Here is a 19,875-nt window from a genome sequence, read left to right as displayed (position 1 = left end):
GTAACACACAATAACTTCTATACAAGCTGCACAGATGAGCAGCCATGCAGGGGATATCCATACAAAGATAATAGTAAATATGTGAAATATCCCTTTATCTTTATGTCACAGAAAGACATATTTGGGAAAGATATGTACCGATCTCTTTAGAGGGCATAAGGGATGAAGCCCAAGGATAAGGACCTAGGGTATAGCAAAGGGAAGGATTAGAAATAGGAACAGCAAAAAATGAAGAAAGAAACCATAAAGTAAGAAGAAATGGAAGCAGGATCTAGAATACAGAACCCTGAGCAAAACCATCCTCGACTAAGAGAAAAAATAGATGCAGCTTTATCACTGAAAGGTTGGATCTTGGGCCTCTGAGGTATGTTGCAATGAGGGCATATTATAGACCAAGTAAGTGGTGTCCCGCTTAAGCACTTTCTATACATTCTCTCATTTAACCCTCACAAAACCCCTATAAGAGAGGTACTAACAATAAGACACTCACTCTAGCTATAAAGAGACTTGGGGAATTGAAGAAATGAATCTATTTACCTGAAAGCAGACTCTGCCCAAAAAAAAAGATCCCACTTAAAATATTTTCAAGAGACATTCAGAGCAATGTCAGTGAGACCTGTTATTTATGATACTAACGATGACTAACCTTGAGAGTACCTGAAGTTAAGGGGAAAGTGACTAAGCTTCCTGTAGGGATTTGCTCATAGCAGCCAATGTGACCTTTATCAAAATCTAAAATGAGTCATTTTCCTACTTAAAACCTTCCTTGGCTATTAATTGCCTTCCAAACCAAAACAGAGCATCCCGCAGCCTTGGCTTTGCATCATCTGGAGCAGTGATCCTTTTTCTTGCCATAGTTCTTTAAAAAAAAAAAAATCATTTCTTTATTTTTGAGAGAGAGAGCGCACGTGAGTAGGGGGAGGGGCAGAGAGAGAGAGAGAGAGACAGAGAGAATCCCAAGCAGGCTCTTCTGCTGTCAGCATAAAGCCCGATGTAGGGATCAATCACATAAACCATGAGATCATGACCTGAGCGGAAATCAAGAGTTGGACGCTTAACCAACTGAGCCACCCAGGCACCCTTCTTGCCGAAGTTCTAATCACCTGCTGAGCCCCAGTCACACTGACCTGTCAGGTCCATGTCTTTCCCACCTCAGGGCCTTTGCATGCACAATTCATTCTGTCTGGGACCCTCTCTCCCTAGCTCTTTTCAAAACTAGACTTATGTCATCTCTCAGGACTGTGCTTAACTTTTACCTGCTCACAGGGGGTTTCTCTTTCCACCTATCTCATGGTGTTACTCCCTAACATCGTCCTTTTTTGTTCCTTCCCCAGTACTAAACACAGCCTGATATTATTTTATATCCTATGCATTGAGTGTAAGCCCCCTCAGGGCAGGACCTTGCTTTGCTCCTTCAGTACTGCGTGTTGAGTTATATTTGCTTTTGAGTACATAGAGGAGACACCAAATCTCCTTTTTAAGAGAGATAAGAAAGGGCTCATCTGAACTAAGAACCAATCCAGAAACCATATGCATCACTAAGAAATCAACCACAGGTCAAAAAGGAGAGGGTCAGCCCTGGAGGAGGAGCTTCCATTTTCACACAATAGGAGCCCTGAGCCACTCTGCCAGAGAGGGCCAACCGTCCCCAGCCTTCTCAGCTACCCCAGCTGAGACACCAGACGCAGAAGTGAAGTCATCTTGGAAGGTCTGGCCCAGTCAAGCTCCCACACGAATGCAAGAGTCACCTCGGCTGACACTACGAGGAGCAGCAGAGCCAAGCTGTCCTTGCTGAGCTCTGCCCAGGTTACATAATCATGGATCGTCTTTTTCAGCTGGGCTGTTAGTTACACAGCAGGAGTTAACTGAAAATACGGGGTTATCTTCTTCTGAGTCTGGGCCTGATAATATCATAGGTCATCCTTAGCATTTAATGTTTACTTTGGTTCGGGCATTGTCTGTATGGTTCACGTGTATTAGTTCACTTAATCGTTAGCCCACAGTCTTGTAGTCTAGCTAATCTTTATGCTTAATTTGAAGACGGTAAACTTGAGACTCTGAAAAGTTAAGGAACTTGCCCAGTGGAAAACCAGCTAGTACCTAGTACCTCCACACAAATGTTTCAGATTCTAAATCCTACGCTTGTAAACACTATTTACAGTATGGCCTCATTACTTCAACTCACAGAAAAGACAAATGCATATTTAAAATATGAGTTCAAGACATGTTCTTCTAAGTTATATTTGCATATTGCTTCTGTTGTTTTGGATTATAATAGCTGAGTTTAGGGGCACCTGAGTGGCTCAGTCGGTTAAGCATCCGACTTCGGCTTAGGTCATGATCTCGTGGTTCGTGGGTTCCAGCCCCGCGTGGGGCTCTGTGCTGACAGCTCAGAGCCTGGAGCCTGCTTTGGATTCTGTGTGTCCCTCTTTCTTTGCCCCTCCCCTGCTCGCACTCTCTCCTCTCTCTCTCTCTCTGAAAAATAAATATTAAAAAAAAAAAACTTAAAAAAATAATAGCTGAGTCTATCTACTGAGCACTCACGATGTGTCAAGAACTTTACATTCATTGTCTTATTTAGCCTCCTCCTCCCCCCACCAAACCCTGGGTATTTATAATACCTATTTCACAAAGAAGGAATAGGAGGCCCAAAGATCTTTAACTAGCTTTCCAGATACAAAACTATTAACTGGAATGGATACTTATGCCTTGACCTCTAAGTCTCAAATCTGTGACCAATAGCAATTTAGTGAGGATATCAAACATCCACAAACGCAGTTAAAAATTAAAGTTTCTCAGGTACACCAAGAGATGAAAAGGGGAATAGTGTGTATATACACACACAGTTTTGCCCCTTTATATACGTATTTATATATATAAAAGCATATATGTGTAAGTGTATACCTTTTCAATATGTTTCTACATATATCCTTGTATCTGTTGAAAAGATCTATTTTATTTATTAAAGCATTTTATTTGACTCTGAACAGACCATATTTTATGCATTAACTATTGATTATTTTATTTGACCAAATGAAACCTTTAAGGTGTCATATATTTTTGTTAGTTATATTATGTTTTAGACTAAGTTCTGGAACTGATTCTGTTGGTAGGACTTTCAAGATGTAGAAGAATTTGGGAAAATGGTAACAAATGACCATGATCTCACGGTTATGCAACCATTTTTGAAAATTTTTCAAACAGTCTGGCTTAAAAGCTTAATTTCAGCCTAATTCTGGGAGGGATGAAGATAGAGCCCTTGATGAGGAAAGAGGGACTGGGCTCCACTTTGGGCTCTGTTGTTGAGTCATAGCTGTCGGGAACTGGACTTGCCTTGGAGTCTGAAAACTGGCCTTTTATGTATAAAACTCAAATGGCAGCACTTTAGTTTTCCATCATGCTTGTACATTTCCCCAAATCCCCTCCCTAGCACATGCTATCTAAGACGGCTCTGTCTTCTGTTTGACAACATGTTTTCAGCATGTTTCTCTAAGGATTGCATGAGGGGGCTCTCGGAACAGTGGCTGGCTCAAGGTAAGTGCTCAACACGTGTGAGCCACCATCATCATCATCATCATCATCATCATCATCATCATCATCACCGACATTTGGGTGCTCTGTTTTGTTTTTCTTCCTTGGTCTCCAAGCAGTCGGGGAGACAGGTAATGCAGAAAGGATACAAGGAAGAGGAAGTGAAGGAAGGAAGTTGGGAGGAACAGGAGGTAAAGCACAGATATATAACATGTAAACAAAAGCTTACAATCAATTGCATGTTACATAGAAGTAGATTTTATTTGGGACATTTTAAAGTTCCTTTCAGAATGTACTGGAAATTTCCTAAATACCCAATTGTAGTATTACCTATAAGTAAAAGCTTAATTAATAGAAGTTAAAGTTAAAGTTATTAAAATATGGTAGGAATACTCACCCTTAAAGTCATATATTAGGCAAATCAGTAATATTACAAATTAGGCAAAGTAATATTACATGTAAACAAAAGACATTTGTCTAGCCATATCTAATCTCAATTGCATGGTTAAGAATTAAGAAATGAGAACACACACACCCACCCATACACACACACACACACACACACACACACACACACACACACCAGTTAAGTTGGAAATGTTACAAAACCACACATTGTTTATGTATTTTACTCAAACAATGTTTTCTCAGATTTTCATTTGTAGTCCATTTTCTCATGTTTTAAATTCGGTTTTACTAAATACAGTTTTCTAGTTTTCCAGCACAACACAAAGTAGAAATAGTAAGTGCCAAAGGCATCTCCAAGATTGAAAACCCTACAAAAAAAGCATATGTAGCTCTCAACAAATATATAGTCTGGGGTCATTCTTCATTAAGGCAAATAAATAAAATATCATAAGAGGCCACCACAGCTATATATTTTTTAAGTGGATGTTAAGTAGATTTCTTGTGCTGATCATTTTACAATATATACAAATATCAAATAACAGCAAATGTGCAGTATTGTCCATTCATTACCCAATGTCCTGTATGAGGGGCCATTCTGCAAACTACTGTTTGGATTTAATTGTAGGAAACAGTTTGTCTCTGCAAATGAAAATAGTTTCTTTATTTGGTCAGAAACTAGAAGTGATGTAATCCAACATACTTCCCTCTTGGTCTTAATTTCTTGGACCAAGCTGAGGAAAAATAATAATAACTCTGCTATCAATCCTGTTAAAATATATTCCCAAGGAAAGAATTAATGAAAAGTATTAGTCACTGAGTATAAGATACTGCATCATCATGAGTTTTAATAAGTTCTGTTATTTCAAAGCATCTTCCTACACAAAACTTGAATTCTTCAGTTTTGTATTTAACTCATCTGACCTACATCTTTCAGATGTTAGTTTACTCAACAGCAGGATACCCTGGATAACACTGTCATTATTTCTCGTTTACAACATCTAGGAAGACACCTACTTCTCCACCTCCTTCCACAGGGGCAGACTATATACTTCAAAGATGGCCACATCAACATATGTCTCCCATCCCTCCTGCCTCCCGCCATAGGAGGGACCTGTGTTCCTCCCCATGTTGAATCCATGTAGAGACTTGTGATATCTCCTACCAGTGGAGTGTGGCAGAAGGTGACACAGCTTCCACTTAGCACATGTTTGCACTCTCTCTCTCTCTGTCTCTCTCTCTGTCTCTCTCCCTGTCTCTCTGGACACATGTCTAGGGACTCCTGAGCAAACATGCAAAAAGTCTAATTCCCCTACAGCTGCCATGCTGGAGGGATCATGTGAAGAGGCTACTTAGAGATACAGAGAGCTGCGCTGGCTCCCGGCTGATTCAGTCTTCCCAGACCAGGCACCAGACATAGGAATGAAGGAGCCATTATGATGACACCAGCTCCAGCCACTCTCTGGCTACCATCTCATGAGTGACCCCAAGCCAGAACTACATGTCCAAGTAGTTGACACATTAATTCCTGACACACAGAAACCATGAGATAAAATAAACAATTAGTATTGTTTTAAGCCATTATAGTTTGGGATGATTTGGTTCTGCAGCCATTAAAAACTAATATACAACTGCCAAAAGAAAAGACATTGTGGGGTGCCTGGACGGCTCAGTCGGTTAAGCCTCCAACTTCGGTTCAGGTCATGATCTCATAGTTCATGGGTTCGGGCCCCATGTTGGGCTCTGTGCTGACAGCTCGGAGCCTGGACGCTGCTTTAGATTCTGTGTCTCCCTCGCTCTCTGCCCCTCCCCCGCTTGCACTCTGCCACTCTCTCTTTCTCTCTCTCTCTCAAAAATAAATAAACATTTCAAAAAATTTAAAAAAAAGACATTGTGATCCACAGTTTACCTCATTAATTTCAGTCCCATCTGCGTTGTTATACACAATTCGATAACCAGTGACCTGTCTTGAAGCTGGGTCCCAGGCTAACCGAGCACTGTTAGAGCCAACATTGGAGATTCTCAGGTTTCTTGGTGGACTTAAAGGCACTTTGCAGTAAGAGGAATAGAACATAATTAAAATGTTAAATAATATATATGTTAAAAAGCCACAAAACCCCCAGTATCTTTGACTTCTGAACTACTTACATATGAAAAATTTCACCCAGACAATAACTTATAACAAAGAAAATTAACAAATTAACAAAGAAAAAACTTTCCTTGTAAAGAATGAATAGTATTGATAAATTATACATGCTAAGAAATAAGTAAGATTTAGATAAATTCTTTGTGCCCTTCTTCTCCAATCAAGGCTATTATTATGACCTGCTGTAAATAAGAAACCTAATGGATCAAAAACCAGAGCACCTGAAATTAAATCTTAGCTATTTCATTCAACTGTCATATGATTCTGGCAAAGTCACTCTACTCCTCCTCTCTGCAATTTCCCATGTGTAAAATGAGGTTGATGGCCTCTGTCCTTTCCATCTAGGTATCCATTAGGCACTTCCAACTTAACTTGTCCAAAACTGAACCACTGACTCAGCCATCTCTTCCAATCTTCTCTCAATCTCTCCCTCTGAGCAAACAGAAATTCCATTCTTCCCACTGCTTAGGCCAGAAACCTTTGAGTCATCGAAGATTCAGGTTTCTGAACATGTCACCTTCTCACTGAAGTATTCCATGATCACTGTATGTAAAGTAATCCTTCCACTCCAATGCTACCTTTTACCCCTGATTTATTTTTTTATATTGCACTTTTATTGGTCTACTATATCTCTCACTCAATATACTGTAATTTTAGAGGATTAGGGATTAATTTTGTTCTTGGCTTTATCCCCAATATAGCAGGTTCTCAATATATATTTGTTGACTCAAGGAGTAGGAGTCCTGCCCTGGATAAATCCCAGTGGCTTTGTGAAACTAAATAAAAACAAACACTTTGCTGTTGTTCTAAAACTATTTAAAGAGGTAATTGTATTTCTGCAGATTCTTGACCATCAATTCCACAGCTTTTTGTACTTCTTCAAGGCCCCCCCTTCCAATTCAACAGATTAAAATTTATCAATAATCTTTGACAGTTTCGTGAGCTTTTACAGGTTTACAGTAAAAACAATTGTGAAGGTCTATCACGTGCTCTGTATGAATCCGAGAAGATCTGGAGCTGATCATTATGACAACTCATGTATCTCATTAAACCCTGACAATAGACTGCAAAGAGATTACAACATCCCCATTATATAGGTCATAAGACTGAGGTAACTTGGCCAAAGTCGCAGTTGGAGCAGAAGAGCACTTAGAGTCTAACCCAGGCAATTGATCATTGATGTGAGAGCCTGTGACACAGTGCTGATAGGGCCAGCAGAAAAAAAACCTAGAACACAAATAACCATGGTTGTCAGCCATAGCCACCAAGTATAATGCTTCCTCACCCCAAAGGCCAATTATTTTCATTAATTCAAAACACGTTGATTATTTGTCATTAAAGAGCCTATAGAACTTAGTGACTCTCTTAATACTTAAGGGGCTGGAGTGAAAGTATAGGAGAGAGAAAAGCAATAGAATTATTTCAAGAATTGTGCACACTTTGCTCTAAAATTTTCTGGAGTCCAGTTAAATACAGCAGCATGGTGGAACAATGTCTAGTTTCCTTACTGCATTAAAAATGCCAGTCCTCAGGGTGCCTGGGTGGCTCAGTCGGCTGAACATCCAACTTCTGCTCAGGTCATGATCTCACGGTTTGTGAGTTTGAGACCTGCAACAGGCTCTGTGCTGACAGCTCAGAGCCTGGAGCCTGCTTCAGATTCTGTGTCTCCCTCTCTTTCTGGCCCTCCCCTACTCATACTCTGTCTCTCTGTCTTTCAAAAATAAATAAATGTTAAAAAAAATTTTTTTGATAACAACCAAAAAAAACAATGCCCATCCTAGGAACAGGTACCCAGGGACATCACTTTTTAGGACTTCCCCCTCCTTTCTTTTAATCAGCTAGTACATTTCCTTCCCCTAAATAAAATTTACATTTTCTAAAGTTACAATTAGCTCTTAAGAAGTTTCAACTTAAACCAGTATTTCCAATTTAGAATCCCAACATTTATTTGGGTTTTTATTACAGCATTTCTTCTGAACAATTGAATGGCTCACGTGTCGTTTCTTGGCCCGTAACAGGATCGCTGGCCTCTTCTCCAAACATAGCATAAACTGTAACTGTGTATTCCGTATTGGGCAACAACCCACTCAATTCAATATCTGTGTGGGTCTCTCCAATTTTCATCTGAAAAGAACACACGTTATCAGATCATTTGCCAGTGTGCACCACACCTGGTGATCAGAGTGCAACTGAGTTAAGGTGAGAATTCTGTCTCCTTGCAACCCCTTATTCAGACAGGCTTCAGTCATAATTTTTCACTGTCTTGTGTCACTTTATATTAGGAACAGATGCCACGGGACCGTACAAAAATGAATGTACCACGCGTGCTGTTTTAGGATAACTCTTTACATCTGGACAAGTAGTAATCTCAGAGAGGATAACAGTGTCAAAAATTCAGTCCTCAAAGGACTGTGGGTGGAACTGAGTCACAAATGTTGTCTAGAAAGAGTATAAGCTCGAAGCAAGCTGGGGACACAGCCAAGTGGGCACCTCTCACCACTGGCTAATTCTAACCACTCCCTAGGCTGGGTGCCCAGTGTTTGCCTCAAGCCTGATTGAACTGGACCAGTTTTGTCGCTCCATTCAACAAAGGGGCCCGTGCACTTGGGATCGCAGTTTTCTCCCAGGATTCAGAAGAGATCAACAGTCAACCCACCTTGACCTCCAATGCTGCAATTTGCTTTTTGATTCCAGAATGATTTTTCTGACCCTTGAAGTCAAAGAAACTAGCCAACATTCTCAGCAGTGTGACAAGTGCATCACAGCATGGTTTTATTTTTGTTTTGGAAGAAAGAAAAATATCTCCATAGTCAGTCTCCAGCCACACAACTGCCAATGTTATGGTCAAATTAGAAATTTTAATGTCGAAGTATTTCAACATATAGAAAATAAATGTGGAGAAAAGAATATAATTCACCCTCCACACACCACTCAAATTTAATAGATAGGAACATTTTGTCATATTGACTTCCGATCTTATTTTAAAAAGAGCTAATATATTCAGATAAAACCAAAGTTCTGTCTCGTTCTTTCTGTTCACTACCTCCACCCTAGGGATGAGATGCATCTTACTGATCCAGTTTTTTACTTCTACTGTGTTTATATCTGTAAATCATATATAGTTCTGTATGTTTAACTATATACATAAATAGAACCATGTGAACATAATTTTTTGCAATTTTTTTCTCTGTCAATACTATGTTTATCCACATTGATATAAGGGGACAGAGATGATATTTATATTTTTTATGGTATTTGTTTGTATAAATATGTTGCCATTTTCCATTCCTCTATTGATGAACATGTTGGTCGTCTGCAACATTCTGTTCTGACCAAGTGCTTGCATCCAAAAAAAGCCTTGCAGGAGGTTTCCTTAAGATATATTCCTAAAAAAAATGGTACATATCTTCAACTTGATGATATTATTTCAAATTATTCTCCAAGCAGCTGTACCAATTTGCATACCAATTTACATGAATGATTCTGTTTCCTGTACACTCACTAATATGCAGTTATTATTGGACTTTAAAAACTGTTTGCTAATCTACTGGGTGTGAACTGGTATTTCCTTTCTTTCTTATTTTTTTTTCCTTCTTGGTGAAGCTGATCATCTTTCTAACATCATTTTTGAAGTCTCCCTTCTGCCAAAATAATTCAGATCAACATTAAATCCAAATGAAGTAAAGCTGTCTAAGCCCTGGAAATAAGAAAAAACCCACATGTCACCAATGCTCTGTTCCTGATACTCAGATTCACCACATTTTTCGTCCTAAACATTTCTGTCGCCAGAGGCAATGTTAAAGACAATGGTTAGACAGTATCAAAGACTTGAGTTCTGAACTCCCCCCTATTAATCACTCTATCTGCCTGGTCTCACACTCCCAAGTGTTACAGACATTTCCTCTTTATTCCTCGAATATCTATATTATAGTCATCATTCCCTATAAATTAAAAACAAAGACTAAATCATTTGAAAGTCAAAGATTCAACATTTAAAATGGAATACATGCAAAAAAAATAATCCATACCAATGCAATACATTTTCTACTTCTCAAATTGGTAAGAAAAAGTTTCTAAGTCAGTGAACATAGAGGGAAATAGCCATTTGTGAATTGCATACAGCAATATAAATTATAACAAATTTCTCTAGAATCATTTGCTAATGCTTAGCATAAGCCTTAATAATTTGCATGCCATCTGAAAAAAGAAACTCTGTTTCTACAAATGTATCCTAAGGAAATAATCTGACAACCTTGCGAAGTTACGTGTTAAGAATGATCTCAAAAGCATATTTATACAACACATTATCTAAATGTCCAATAACATGCAATTAATTAAACATGACCTGGTACAAACCAACGAACCAACTGTTTAAAAGGAACATATAAAATATTCTCTAATGGTATGAAAAGGTATTCACAATAAACAAAATGAAAACAGAAGACTACAAAACAATTCCCATTTGCTGTGTTTAAAAATGCATTGAAAAGGACTTAAGTAAATGTTAACAATAGCGATTTCTAGGTGGCAGGATTACAGGTGATGTTTTCCCCTTTTTACTAATGTGAATTTTCTAAGTATTATACATTAAATTTTTATAATTAAAAAATCCATTTTCAGGAAGTCAAAGATTCTGGGACTCTAGTAGACAGCAGGTGTTTACCTCTTTTTCATCCCCAGCCAGACCTTCTGTGAGAGGAGCATAGAGGATCAGGTATCCTGAGGCTCCGGGCACTGCATTCCATTTTACCCTCAGACTATTCTCAGTCACATCGTACAGTTCAAGGTCAGAAGCCATGGGTAAAGCAACTGCAAGATAATTTTTTTTTTAATCCTCTGCCATTTATCAGCGTGCTTGCTTATTTTTCAGATGATATTCATCCTTAAATATGTTCGTACAGCCATGCAAACCCCTTCTGAGAGGGAAAACACAGTGAATGTTTAAAAGCAGAAACAACATCTTCTAGTTTCTTATAACCCACTACAGTGATGGGCACATTTCTCTGGGAGCCAGTCAAGAGCAAGGAGACTCTTCTGACCATTATTTTATACCCATCACCAAGCATAGAGTCTGACATGAAGCAGCAATTAAAAACAGTCATGTCACTTAGTAAATGACAGAATGGGTGGTTGAATGAACAAATATATGAGTGAATAGATACCCGTCAACAACGCATTCAATCAGAGACAGTGAGGAGACGTGAACGAGTCAGCAGTTAAATTAGTTCATAATATACATTCACCAAACATTTGTTGAGTTAATACATGTATTGCACCCTTAACCACCTAAACATACCCGAGTTTTATGACACCCCTCTCAATAGGCAGCACCTGCCAAGTGCAATTACAGGATGGGCCAATACCACGTATGGCACCGCTATTATTTTCTATGACTTTGATTCAGGATGGCCATCAGGACAACCTGAGAGGAATTCCAGTTTAGGAAAGGCCACTGAAGCAACGCCATACAAAGGCAGACGTTCAATACATACGTGTGGTTTCAGTTCCCCGCAGGCCTTCACTAGCCGTGTGAGCATATATTGCGAAGACTGCTATCTGATATTCAGTTAAAGACATTAAATTTTTCAACACCGTAGAAGATACGCTTCCATCCACCACCACCTGATCAAAGAACAGTTCAAGGAATGAGAATATGAGATTGAATTGAATTGACATGCAGAATTGAAACCAAACAGCAAAATATCTCTAGCAAGAATGTTTCATTAAATTTTTTTTTTTTTTTTAAAGGTTTATTTATTTTGGAGACAGAGAGAGACAGAGTGCAAGCAGGCGAGGGGCAGAGAGAGAGGGAGACACAGAATCCGAGGCAGGCTCCAAATTCCGAGCTGTCAGCACAGAGCCTGATGCGGGGCTCGAACTCACAAATTGCGATATTGTGGCCTGAGCTGAAGTTGGACCCTTAACTGACTAAGCCACCCAGGCGCCCCTCATTAAATATTTTCTTACTTGTGCCACATCCTCTTTTGCACTGTGGCAGTTAATTCTCCTTGAATTCCTATGTGAAGCGAGGCACCTTTCATGGAATATATCCAAAAGTCCCTTATTAATCCATACCCGACGGAGAGTGTCTTTCCCTGGCTAACTGTTATCCTAACCACCTCTACTTAAAACAGTTGACGTGTGATATTTTTCCATGGAGTTTTGGGAAGCATTTAAGTGATTTAGTAGTCATGAAAAAGGACCACTGGAAGCACTTTGTTTTGGGGGGGGGGGGTCCAGATGATTTAAATCTCCCAGATCTACTTCTCTAACATTCAAGAAAAAAATTAAAAATCCTGCCATAATACATACAAAATTGTGAGACACGTTGAGGTCAATCAGAGGTTGGAACAACAAAAGGTTAAGGTTAGCACTTCAAAAAGAAAGAAAGAAAGGGAAATTTCATCACATTTTAACATATTCCCTGTGACTACTGTGTCAAAGGTAGGAAATGGGAAAGACACAGTCATCTGGCAATAGGTATTCTCTCCTGTGATGGCCAAACCATGAAAAAATCTGGCTACAGATACTTTACTATGGCTTCTCTATGGCACTAATCTCTCCACAAATGTCTAGGAAATCCCAAACCCTGGAGGACGATATGACCACATAATTTGGAACGTACATACTTCATTAAGGCAGAAAGTTCAGACCACTCCCAAAGTAGAAAGAATACATGAATAGCAAAAAGGGGCTCTGGCCACATAATTAACTACTGATTCCTTCTGCTTTAGAATGTATTGATTTTACAAAGAAGAAAAGTCAAAATAAGTCATGTTAGAAATGAACACATGACCAGCCCCGAGGGTTATTTGACAGAGGTGGGAGGAGAAGGTATAAATGCCATAACCAGAGAGATGGGAGAACAAAGTGGACACATGCAAATGTACTTCAGTCCAAAGAATTTTAAATGTTTGTGACAGAATCATCTCCTCATATATGCATTTCTGTCTTGTCCCCACTACAGTGGAAGACTAGAGGGAATGAAAATAATGGTTTGAAAATATCGTCTCCTTATTACCTCGTCTGGTTTTCCGCCCCTGGCAGGATAATACACAACTCTGTATTTTTCCACTTTTCCTGGGGCATGAGTCCAGTTAACCATAAAGCTCCTGGCAGTGACTTCAGAAGTAATCAGCTGTGTAGGCGGCCCAATGGTGGCAAGGGCTGACGCTAGAGTAGAGAAACACATAAAGTGAACCTCTTTCCCAAAGTTACTTCTTATGTACCCAGGAAACCCCATTAGTTAGAAATGCCTACTGGTTTCATGCTACCTCTAATATTTCATTTCTAGCCAAGTTGATTCAATTATTCATTCTGACATTTGAAACACTGAAACATTTAAGTGCCTGTTATGTACCAATCACTATGCTAGGTTCTGAGGATATGGACTTAAATAAGCCAGGCCTTGACTCCAAAATATTTTCTTAAAGACTCTGCTATATAACAATTAAAAAAAAAAAAACAACACAACATTGATTGAGCATGTGTGTATCTAAAGGTACTCTCTTGAGTTCTTTAGAAGTATTCTTTTATTTAACTCTAATAGTTACTATTATTGTTTCCATTTGGTACCAGAGAAAACCAAGGTACAATGAAGTTAAATAATGACCAACTCTCACAATTAGTAAATATCAGAGCTGAGATTGGTACTTGAGTTTTTGACCTAAGTGTCTATATTTTTAAGCATCAAGGGGTACAGTCTTTTCCGAAGACTTCAATTCAACAAATGATCAGTATCTGAAAGTAAAAAGAGAAGAAAAAGCAACTAACATATACTGAATAGCTCAGTATGAGCTAGACACTATATTAGCATTTTGTGTGTATTATATACATGTTAAAACAAATGATTCTATAAAAGATTTGGGACATGTAAATTTAAAAGTCCTTGACCTTTAGGATTTCTTACCATCTAGAGACTTCAGTAACCAGAATAATGATGGGGGGAGGAAACCATAGTTATTGAACACTTGAACACTTAACTGTGGTTAGGAACTATATTATATGCTCTATCAAGAACCACATGCAGTTTTTTTTTTTTTTTTTTGTGGGAAAAGTCGGTCTCTAAAGTAGTCTCATTAAGATACTCAGAAAAATGTGTTCAAGAAACTACCGCTTGGCTATCCAACCTAGTCCCAAGAGATCTGGTCCAGGGAAAGAGGAATGATGGAAGAGATGTAGCCAAATAGAATCATTCCACACCCTGGATACAATGAAAGCAGGATATAAAACCAAATTCTCAAAGGAGGTATGGATATCACCCTCTTCTCAGATCACAACCTTGTATGGGGGATGGCAAATAAGGGATGGCAGGACCCAAGGAATACTACAGTGATGAGTTCCTGAGTTTTCCTTTCACCTCATATGTCCTACACATGGAACTAAAGAATCCAGCAACCTAGAAACACCAATAGATACAGACCAAAAAAAAAAAAGCCCCAACAAAGCCTGCTCTCTCCAGCCAAAGGACAAGAAAAGGGTCAGCCTGCCAAGACAGAAAAACTTCAGGCAATAACTGTTCTATTCTCGACAAATACTACACAAAAACCCTGTGGCCCCACCCCTATTCATGTCAGCAAAGGCTACTAAGTGGGTAGCCAACACTTCCAACTTTCTTGGCTGTAATGGCATGCCCCAACATTCTCCCCCTCCCAGCCCACAGCCAGAGCCGTGTGAGAAAAGGTCAAGTAGGGAAGAGAGATAATCACCCCTGACAGGTGGTAACAAATCTTTCCACCACACCCCCATCTGTGATATCAGTGGAGACCATATGAAGAGCCTGGACTTCCAACCCCACCTACTAGTATTGAAACACCACTCCCTGTCCCCTCTGGGATGGTGTCAGAGGACATCTAGCGGTGAATCAGTACTTGAAGAAATAATGCCTGAAAATTTCCCAAATTTGGCAAAATAAATAAATAAATAAACTACAGATTCAAGGAAATAAGGGTACCCCAAAAAAGGACCATTGAAACTGACACCAAGGCATACCACAACCAAACTTCTGAAAACTAAACTCAAAAGAAAAATCTTAGGAGCCACAGGGGCAAAATGACACCTTATCTATGGTGGTGGGAAATTCTAGTCACAGCAGATTCCTCATCAGAAACCATGCAGGCCAGAAGGAAGTGGCACATTGTTCAAGTATTAAAACAAAAGAGCTGTCCATCCCAAACTTTATATCTAGCACACATAGCTTTCAAGGATGAAGAGAAAATCAACGCATTCTGAGATGAAATAAAATTAATAATCAGAGGATTTTCCACCAACAGACCTATCCTAAAAGAATGAGTTAAAGGAAGTTCTTTAAATAGAAAAAAAAAAAAAAACCCAATAATGAAAAGAAAGAATCCTGCCACCACAGAAAGGAAGAAAGAATGAGGGCATAAAAATATGGATAAATATACTTTACTTCTCTTTTTGAGTTTCCTAAGTTATGTTTTATAGTTAAAGAATTACAATATTTTCTGATGCAGTTCTGAAGATATAGAGAGGAAACATTTAAGCCAATTATATTATACACAGGTGTGATAAAGGAACTTGAAAAGAGGTAATAACTACACCTCACTCAAAATGCCAAATGTCAACACAGGCAGACTGGAATAATTTATGTGTATATATAACATTATACCTAGAACAACCACTAAAAAAGCCATACGAAGAAATTCCAGAAAAAAAAAAAAAAAACACTACGAATACACAAAAACAGAGTTCTAAGAACTATAAGAAACCCACAGGGAAAAAAAGATAAGGAGCACAGAGAAATGAAAACCAGAGAGAAAAAATAAGAATAAAAAACTCAACAAATAAATATCGGGCCTAAACCCAAATATATCAGTAATTACATTAATGGAAACTGTCTAAACATACCAATTAAAAGGAAAAGGTTATCAGAGTGGATTAAAACATATGACCATATGTCTACATGAAATTCACTTCAAATATGATATAGGTAGGTTGAACATAAACGGATTTTAAAAGTTGTATCATGTAAACATTAATCATAAGGAAATAGGCATGGCTATATTAATATCAGACAAATATATTAATATCAGACTTCATAACAAAGAAAATTAGTAAAGGCAAGAGGGACATTACATAATGATAAATGGCTAATCCACCAAGAAAACATAGCATCCTAAATATGTGTGCACCAAACAACAAGCTGCAATATATATAAAGTAAAACCCATAGAACTGAAAGAAGAAATAGACAAATCCATAATTATAGATGGAGACTTCAACATCTCTCCCTCAACCATTGATAAGATGACTAGACAGAAAAATTAACAAGGATATAGAACTCAAAAAGACCATCAACCAACGGGATCCAGTCAAAACTCATAGAACATTGTACATGACAACAGCAGAATACACACCCTTTTCATGCACCCACAGAGCATGTACCAAGATAAACCACATTCTAGGCCATAAAACACACATCAGAAAATTTAAAACAGTAAAAATCACACAGAGAATGTTCTCTGATGACAATGAAATCAAACTAGAAACTAATCACAGACAGGTAATAGAAAAACATGCAAGCACTGTGAAACTATAAACAACCACTTCTAAATAATCAATGAGTCAGAGAGGACATGTCAAAGAAGATAAAAAAATATTTTGAAATGAATGAAAATGAAAATACAAAATATTGAAATTTGCAGAGCTCTTCTAAAGCAGTGCTGAGAAGGAAAATTATCACATGTAAGTAATTACATTAGAAAAGAGGAAACATCTCAAATCAGTAATTTAAGTTCTCACCTCAATGATCTAGAAAAGTATGAGCAAGATGAACTCAAAACCAGTAAAAGAAAGAAAATAAGAAAAATAAGAGAAGAGATCAATGAAATTAAAAACAGAAGAAAAACAGAGAAAATCAATGAAACCAAGAGCCAGTTCTCTGAAAAGTTTTTGTTTTTTTATTTAAGAACAAACCTCTAGCAAGCCTGAAAAAGAAAAAAATGAGTGAGAGAGAGAACACCAAAATGACCTATATTGGGGGAAAAACTATAGACCCTCCAGACATAAATAATAAGGGAATACTATGAATAACCCTCCACACCTATATTCTACAAATTCTACGGAATAAACTAATTCCTTGAAAAGCAGAAATTCTCCTCCCAGGATGAGGAATAAGGCAAGGATGTTCATCTCATCACTCCTAGTCATCACAGTGCTAGAAATTTTAGCCAGTGAAATAAGGCAAGAAAATAAAAAACACAGAGATAAAAACCACAGAAATAAAACTATCCCTATTTGTGAAGGGTATGATTTATTTCCTAAATAGACAATTCCTGAAAATCTAGAGGAAAAAAAAAACCTAGGATTAATTAGCACGTTCAAATAACAAGGTCATAGGATACAAAATAAACATACAAAAATATAATTGGATCTGTATATACTGGCAATGAACATGTGGATACCAAATTAAAAAATAAAATACAATAAAAATCACTCAAAATAAACTGAAACACTTAGATGTACATAGACCAAAATCTGTATAGAACCTGTATTCTGAGAATTACAAAATGCTGATGAAGAAATCAAAGAACATCTAAACAAATGGAAGGACTTACCAATTTTGAGGACTGGAAGAATCAACACAGGAAGGATGTCAATTCTTCTCATATTAATATTTGATAATTGAGAATTGATTTAATGCAATTCCAAACAAAATCCCAACAAGATTTTTTGTAGGATAAAGATTTTTCTCACATTTGGAGCACCTGGGTGGCTCAGTTGATTAAATCTCTGACTTTGGCTCAGGTCATGATCTCACCATTGGTGGGTTCAAGCCCTGCCTCGGGCTCTGTGCTGACAGCTCAGGGCCTGAAGCATGCTTCAGATTCTGTGTTTCCCTCTCTCTCTCTCTCTCTCTCTCTCTCTCTCTCTGCCCCTCCCCCACTCACACCGTGTCTCTGTCTCTCAAAAATAAATAAGCAGTAAAAAAATGTTTTTAATTAAAAAAAAAAAGATTCTTCTCACACTTATATAGAAAGGTAAAGAAAGTAAAACAGTGAAAACAATTTTGAAACAGAAGAATCGAGAGGGAGAACACAGTCTGTTCAATCTCAAGACTTCTGGAGCTCCAGTAAATCAAGATTGTATGATATTAGAAAAGGGTTAGACTCATAGATTCAAATGAGCAGATTAAAAAACCCAGATATAACCCACACAGATCTGCCTAACTGATACTTGACTAAGGTATAAAGCAATTCAGCACAGAAACGGAGCATTTTCAGTAAGTAGTGCTGGAGTAATTGCACGTTGATAGGAAAAAAAAAAAAAAAAGCCTTGAACTAAACTTCAAATATTTTACAAAATTTAACTCAGACCATGGACTTAAATGTAAAACATTAAACTTTTAGAATAAAAATACAAAGGGGAATTTTTATGATTTATGGCCAAGAATCCTTAGGCTTGATACCAAAAGCAATAACCATAAAATGAAAAATTGATGAACTGGATGTCATTAAAATTTAAAACTTTTGCTCTGCAAAAGACTTGTTAAAAGGATGAAAGGACAAGCTACAGATTGGGGGAAAATAGTTAACAAACCACATATCTAACAAAGGATAAGTACCTAAAATATAAATGAAGAATTCTCAAAACTCAACAGTTGAAAACTAGACACACTCACACGTCTAACTAGAAAATGGGCAAAAGACATGAACAAGCAAAGAGCAAATACAGATGCAAAATAAGCATGTGGAAAGATGTCCAACTTCATTAGTCATCAGGGGAATGCAAGTGAAAACCACAGTGAAATATCACTACACACCTATCAGAATGCCCAAAATAAAATATAGTAACAACAGCAAATATTGGTGACAATGCACAGAAACATAATCATTCATATATTGCTGGTGAGAATGTAGAATGCTGCGGCCACTCTGGAAAATAGTTTGACAGTTTCTTAACTAAAACTAAGCTAAACTAAACATGGTTTTACAATATGGTGCAGCAAATGCAGTCCTGGGCACTATCCCACAGAAAAGAAAACTTATGTTCATACAAGAACCTATACATGAATGTGCATAGCAGCTCTGTTTCTAACAGCCAAAAATAGAGACCACTCAGATGTCTTTCAATGTGTTCATGGTTAAACAGACTGTGGTCCATCTGTACCCTGGAATATGACACAACAGTAAAAAGGAAAGAGCTACTGATACATGCAACAAGCAAGATGAATGGCCAGGAATTATCCTGAAGGAAAAAAGCCAGTCCCCAAAGATTATATACCGCATAACTCCATTTACGTAATTTCAAAATGGAAAACATTTAGAGATGGAGAACCGATTAGTGGTTGTCAGGGGTGAGGGAGAGGTTGTGGGGAGGGATAAGTGAATGTGGCCATAAAAGGACAACAGGAACGATCTCCATGGTGATGGAAATGTTCTGTGTTGTGGCTATCAATGCTAGTATCCTGACTGGGATATTGTATTGTACTTTTGTTACGTTACCATAAGGGGAAATGGTAAAGTATACGTGATCTCTCTCTACATTCTTTCTTAAAACTTTATATAAATGTACAATTATCTCAAAACCCAAAGCTTAGTTAAAAAAAGCAAACAAACATGATGGTCTAAATGCAACACCATGGAGAAAATTATCTAGTGGTTAAACTATTCCTCTCTCAGTGGGATGTCAGTATATTCCCTTTTTTACTCTGATGATTCACGTCTTAGGGGAATAAAGGACTCTTTTAGAAAGTCAACATAAAAAAATGGTAAGAATTTTCATAATCCATGATAGACTTTTGCACAGGGTAATATCCACATGCACAGAATG

General features: G+C 37.8%; 1 protein-coding gene across 6 annotated transcripts in view; it reads right to left on the bottom strand.

Annotated features, from left to right (window-relative positions):
• Nucleotides 1–19,875, bottom strand: part of COL14A1 (collagen type XIV alpha 1 chain) — a 210,713-nt gene that overhangs the window by 132,365 nt on the left and 58,473 nt on the right. For all 6 annotated transcript variants that reach the window (XM_042973272.1, XM_042973271.1, XM_042973275.1 and 3 more), the window contains 5 exons: nucleotides 13,104–13,255; nucleotides 11,575–11,704; nucleotides 10,746–10,891; nucleotides 8,077–8,206; nucleotides 5,846–5,985 (listed from right to left, as the gene is read on the bottom strand). In XM_042973272.1, the coding sequence (XP_042829206.1) occupies nucleotides 5,846–5,985; nucleotides 8,077–8,206; nucleotides 10,746–10,891; nucleotides 11,575–11,704; nucleotides 13,104–13,255 (698 nt within the window). The remainder of the gene's footprint in view (nucleotides 1–5,845; nucleotides 5,986–8,076; nucleotides 8,207–10,745; nucleotides 10,892–11,574; nucleotides 11,705–13,103; nucleotides 13,256–19,875) is intronic.

The sequence above is a fragment of the Panthera tigris genome, chromosome F2 (assembly GCF_018350195.1).
Source record: "Panthera tigris isolate Pti1 chromosome F2, P.tigris_Pti1_mat1.1, whole genome shotgun sequence".
In the NCBI taxonomy this organism is placed as follows: Eukaryota; Metazoa; Chordata; class Mammalia; order Carnivora; family Felidae; genus Panthera; species Panthera tigris.
This window is presented reverse-complemented; position numbering and strand designations above follow the sequence as displayed.